This window comes from Mauremys reevesii, linkage group 13 (assembly GCF_016161935.1).
Source record: "Mauremys reevesii isolate NIE-2019 linkage group 13, ASM1616193v1, whole genome shotgun sequence".
Taxonomy (NCBI): Eukaryota; Metazoa; Chordata; order Testudines; family Geoemydidae; genus Mauremys; species Mauremys reevesii.
In genome coordinates, this window is record NC_052635.1 from 33,966,504 (window position 1) to 33,972,729 (window position 6,226).

Sequence of the window (6,226 nt, forward strand, 5' to 3'; positions counted from 1 at the left end):
CCTGCATAAAACAGAGAGGAGTGTCAATATCGCACTGTCTGCATTTTCCAGGATCTAGGAGAAATTCACCAGTTTAGGAGACCAAAGGAAAGATGACAATTCCCTGAGCAGGAGTAAAAAGAACAGGAGTACTTGTGGCACCTTAAAGACTAACAAATTTATTTTAGCATAAGCTTTCGTGAGCTACAGCTCACTTCTTCGGATGCAAGGAGTGACATCAGATGGGTATAACTGTCAAGATCATAACCTCTAACCTAATACTGAGCTGGGACTTCTCAAGAATTGTCTTTGGCAAGCAATTAAATCTCTTTCAGTAATAAAACATAAACATAAACAACCAGGCCAAATCCTGCAGTCCTCAATGAGGCAAAATTGCCATTGGGCTACATCCTGAGAGGTGCTGAGCACCCGACACGCCCATTGACATCAACAGGAACTTTGCCTGTGATATAGGAGTGAAGACCGAATGATTTGACTCATCATTGTTAGCTGGCCCCTTCCCTCTGTGCCTTTGTGCTCTCTCTCTTTTTCTTCCACAGAGGCCAGAGAGCAGCTGATTTGACCCTGGAGTTTCACTGGAAATTTTTCAGAGCCATCTGTTAGAAGAAGGTATTATGGTCATGTTGTCCCACAGGCTATAGAGTCCAGGTATCATTTCTTCAGCACACTGTAGGGCAAAGAGCAACACGCAGACAGATAACGCAGTGATTGAGCAATCTAACACTGCAGAGGCTGGGTGTGCCAGGTCAGACGTTAGCAGAAAATAAGCGGGGGAGGGGGGAAGCCTAAAGAATACCTAAGCATCACCAGTTCACAAGGGAGAGAAGGGGTTGGCAACCAATCACTGATACATGCTCTATAATGAGAGAGTTGAATGAGGCCAGCTTCAGTGTGCAGTCAGCCTGTGAAACTCACTGCTGCAGGAGACTACAAAGTTAAATACTGTAGCTGGGTGTTGAAAGGGGAAGGAAATTTTATGCCCAACAACAAGATTTGTAGATTTGTATATGAAGATTAGGGTAACGATCGGGGGAGGGTAAATTGGAATGGGATCCAACTCCCTCAAACTTCAGGTATTGACCACCCCCTGAAGCAGGAAGTTAGACACATGCTGTTTGTAGTGTGGCAGCTTATGAGTGCAAAACATTCCACTGCAGGTGTGTGATTTAAAGCGATGTTAGTGGAGAGTTATGTGTACATAACTAAGGACCAGTGTGCCTGGTGAGGGAGCAAGGGCTACAGTAGGGGACAAAACAGAGTGAACATGCTGCACTGTATCCAAATATGATAAAGATACACATTTTAGTTCAGCGTGTGGCAGCCTGTGTTACAATGACCCTCCAGCTAGCCTTACCAGAAAAGCTTACCTACCTCCCATCCACCCGATTTTTTCAGAAGCACTTTTGCACTTTCTCCCATGCTGCACAATATGCATAGAAAAAACTCCCCTATAGAATCTATACAGCCATTACCTTCTCTTCCTTCAAATACCATCTTAACTCACCTCTGTTATGCTGCCTACAAAACCCACCCAGCTGATAATGTTTAGGCAGGTGGCGAGTTAATGTTACAGCTACTGATCGGCTTATTACATCTCCAAATTGTGGTAACAACTTGTTCCTGCTCCTCCTCCTCCTGTTTGTTTGAAATTATGTCTTGTCTTTGATACTGCAACTTTTTGCGACTGAACCTGTCTCTTACTATATGTCTGTACAGTGCCCAGCACAATGGAGATCACGCTGAGATCTCTAGTGACTAATTGCAATACAAATAATAAAAAACAAGTTAACAATTTGCAGTGGGAAGTATTTTCAGGTTTTATCCAAATGCAGTCTGACTAGAGAGCAGCTAACAGTGTAATTTCAGCAGGCAGATCTTATGAACACTTCACTCTTTGATCTGTTGGCATTATACAGATGTCCTCTGCCCAAAGCTAACACCAGCTCTTTCTGGACTGTAGAAAGAGGTGGGTGCAGAACTGGAGATCCTGGAACCACTGAAAGAGAGGGAGAGCTTCTGCAATGCTTTGGTATAGGTCTGAGCCTGGGAAAAGAGCACATTGGGAAACAAGGTGCTACTGTGATGCTACCGGGGAGTTGTGAATCTGGGAGCAGAATCCAAGACATGATGGGAGTGATTTCTGTAAAACAGATCTGACTAGGCTGTTCTTTTTTCCTTTGACACTAATTTTGTTTCCCTCTTTCACTGTTCACATCTTTCTTCTTGTTCAAGCAAAGCAGTAAGAATTTGTGTTTTATTGCATTAGAAATAGAGCTGGTTGGAAATTGGGGAATTTTTCCAAGCGAAAAAAAATATTTTTTTTGAGAAAATGAAATGCTTTGAACAAAAACAAAATATAACAATATTCAGGCCTCCCTCAACAACAAAAATATTCTAGAAAAGCAGACACTTTGTGCAAAAAATGTCATGTTGTCAATAACCCAATTGTCAAAATGTTTTGACAGAAAATTTTGGATCAGCATTAATAAAAAGTGCTGCTACTCTCAATTGCTTCTTGGAGAAAGAACCAGAGCTCAGCTCCCTTTAATAGGAATGTCTACATCTCAATACCTACACAGAGCAGCTTTCCAGAGCAAAAACTCTTTAGGAGGATGAAGACACAGAATGGGAGTGTAAATAGCCATAAGAGCAAGCCCTGGCTCACCGCAACTTACCAATATTTGCATTCTGTAGAGATGTTTGGATCTATAGACATTCTGGATCCAGAATTCTTTGTCCAAGCCCAACTCCACAACTAAATATCCTTATTAACAAATGTAATTCACCAAAGACTACTGCATAAAGACAGAAATATTAGAAGTCTACAAACCTGTTAGTGTACATTTGCTACTGAAGTTTAAAACTTTTGAAGAAAGAAAGAAAGAAAGAAAGAAAGAAAGAAAGAAAGAAAGAAAGAAAGAAAGAAAGAAAGAAAGAAAGAAAGAAAGAAAAAGCGAGCTTCATAGGCTGATTTTTTAATTCTTCCTCTTTTCAAAGTCTGAGGTTTGAACATTCATGAACAGTTGACTGTTTGAATCGTATAATGCAATACCTGTTCCTCTGGCTTAACGTTGCAATATTTCCCACACCGCAGGATTGCTTCACATTATTCTATGAGGCAGTGTCATTTTCTCTGCAGTGTTGGTCTTCTTTACTGAAACGAAGGACACTCCTACTTCCTTTAATTATATGTTTTGTTTTAAATTGATGTCTTTTATTCTGAGCATGAATCACCAGCTTGTAAACAGGTAAATCTGGGAGTAAAAGGGAAAACATAAGTTTGATTCCCAAGGTGGGTGTCTTTAATTAAAATGGACTTAAGAATTTATTCTTATTTCCCAAATTTACCATGGCCCCTCCAAGTCAATTCTGCTTAATAAATTAATAAATCATAGCATCCCATGCCTTTACGTGTATATATCTCACTTTTTTCCATTAATTTTAAATACAACTCCCAGAGCACAAACTCCATAGCACTTGTGTACTCTGACAATTGCAACATACCATATAAGGCAAACATACCAGGCCAAACTTTAAGGCCATCGGCCCTGCACACAGAGGTGGGAAGGGGAGTTTTGGATTTGCCTGGCACTTCTAATCACGGCCAGATACAGAAAGGGTCTTCTGAGGCAGTGCCTTACGCTGGTTTGAGCCCAACACAGTATGCTTTTTACACCCACGGTGGCAACCTGGTTCTGAGTGCGTCTGTATGGGACAATTTTGCCTGCCAGCATGATAAAACTCATAGGGCACTGAATTGGTATTAAGATCTGGCTTCTATTCCTGGCTCCAGGGCTGTCTCTAGGGGGGTACGGGCCCAGGGTGGAAGTAACGAATCTGTCACTTCTGGGACTGACCCGTCCCTTATGGGACCGACCACACCAGCCAATTGCATTGGCCTGCAGGGCCTACCAAAGCGTGGGGCCCAGAGTGGTCGCCCCAATTCGCCGTACCCAAGGGATGGCTCTGCCTGGCTTTACCCCTGACTGGATGAGCTACCTTGGGTAAATCACTTAACCTCTGTGCCTTAATATGTAAAATGAGAATACCGACACTCTCCGGAGCCTTTGTACAACACTTTAAGAACTACAGATGAAATCTACAGACATCACAAGCCTCAGCGGCAATGGATCCAGCCCATACTTGTCTCTATTAGCCACATCTGGCCACTTGCTGTCCCCACAGCTGGACGCTGCTGAGTGGTTTGGGATGGGGACGGAGAAGAAAAGGGCTGAAATCTGGGGAAGAAGGATGGATCTGGGTGGCTGCTTTTTCCTCCTCTCTGAGGACAGATTGGATCGGGCAGGGGAGAGACTCAAGGGTTTATGCCCATACTGGTACATGGGCAGAGGCAGTGTCCCACTGTGCGTGCAGTTGTGTCCATGTCCTCAGGTCACACCAGGGTTGATTACCATCCAGTGACATCTCCTGGAGATTTGACAACAGCTGGAGAGAAGAAAGGAGAAGGCTGCGCTCCCTTTCTCCGGCTCAGATCTTTCCCTCCCTTTAATGATGGGGAGAATAAGTCCCCTCCGCTCCCAAGCCAGCCCTGTTTTTCTTATGAATGACTAGGTCAGAGTCACACACACCAAGTGCCTCCCGCGGAGCTAGAGGCGGTAGTTTACAATTACAACTGTACAAAGTGTGCACCAGGTGGCAGCCAGCCAGCCAGTGACGTTCCTGTTGCCATGGGATCCACCGCCCCTATAAATAACAGCAAAGGAACTTTCCTAAGTCAGAGACTTTAGGACTCGGGACCTAGAACCAGATGGTCCGGAGGAGAAGCAGCAGCCGCCGCCGCAGCAGGATCTGAGCCAGCCCAGGTGGGCAGCACAGCTGGGAAGCCGGACCCAGCGCTAGAGACTGAGGCAGGAGTTGCAGGCCCCCCACGTCACCTTTGGCAGCTTGATCCTGTGGCTGGGGGGCCCCCCCTGCGCTGTCTCCTCCTCCCTGCACCCCCCCTTTGCTTTCATGCAACGCCTGGTGGCCTGGGACCCAGCATGCCTCCCCATCCAGCCGCCCGCCTTTAAATCCATGGAAGTGGCTAATTTCTATTACGAGGCGGACTGTCTGGCTGCTCTGAGCAAGGTGCACCCGCGGGCGGCAGGGGGCCGCTCCATGTCTGAGTTCACCGTCGGGGACCACGAGAGAACCATCGACATCAGCCATTACCTGGACCCCTTAGCATCCCAGCCGCCGCCGCCGCAGCAGCAGCCTCCTCCCGCAGCAGGGGGCAACTTTGAGCCTCCCTGCAGCAGCAGCAGCAGCCAAGATTTCCTCTCCGACCTCTTCTCCGAGGACTATAAAGGCGGCAGCAAGAAGCCCGACTACACCTACATCAGCCTGCCCAGGCACGGCCACCCGGGCGCCGGCCAGGGCCACAAGCCGGGGGGGCTGCTGACCTGCTTCCCGCCCCAGATCGTGGAGACCAAAGTGGAGCCGGTCTTCGAGTCCCTGGACTCTTGCAAAGGGCCCCACAAGGAAGAAGGGGGCGCGGGGCCGGGGGGCATGTCCTCCCCCTACGGCAGCACCATGCGCTCCTACCTGGGTTACCAATCGGTGCCAAGCGGCAGCAGCGGCAACCTGTCCACGTCGTCCTCTTCCAGCCCCCCCGGCACCCCCAACCCGTCCGATTCCTCCAAATCCGGCGGCGGGGGCTACGCCGGGACCCCTGGGGGCAAGAACAAGTCCAAGAAGAGCGTGGACAAGCACAGCGACGAGTACAAGATCCGCCGGGAGAGGAACAACATCGCGGTGCGCAAGAGCCGGGACAAAGCCAAACTGCGCAACCTGGAGACGCAGCACAAAGTCTTGGAACTGACCGCCGAGAACGAGCGGCTGCAAAAGAAAGTGGAGCAGCTCTCCCGGGAGCTGAGCACCCTCAGGAACTTGTTCAAACAGCTGCCCGAGCCCCTGCTGGCCACATCTGGCCACTGCTAGCCCCGCCGCTGGACACTGCTAGAGCCGCAGTGGTTGGGGTTGGGGGGGGGGGGGGAGAGGGGGGAGAAAGGGCTTGAATTTGGGGGAGGAGGATGGGGGGGGGGGATTGGTGGCAGCTTTTTCGCTCCCCTATGAGGACAGATTGGATCGGGGCGAGGGAAGTCATGGGGAGAGACTCAAGGTTTTCGTTTTGTTGTTGTCTTTTCTTTGCAATTTGGTGAAAGAAACTTCCGCCGCAGCCTGTTTGTACTAGGAGAGGGACTCTCCTGGCGGGCGCCGGGGTCCT

General features: G+C 48.4%; 1 protein-coding gene across 1 annotated transcript; it reads left to right on the plus strand.

Annotated features, from left to right (window-relative positions):
- Window positions 1–4,718: 4,718 nt before the first annotated feature.
- CEBPB (CCAAT enhancer binding protein beta) lies at window positions 4,719–5,973 on the plus strand. Its single transcript, XM_039499488.1, has one exon. The coding sequence runs from the start codon at window positions 4,972–4,974 to the stop codon at window positions 5,938–5,940; it is 969 nt and encodes a 322-aa protein (XP_039355422.1). The 5' UTR covers window positions 4,719–4,971; the 3' UTR covers window positions 5,941–5,973.
- The last annotated feature ends 253 nt before the right edge of the window (window positions 5,974–6,226 follow it).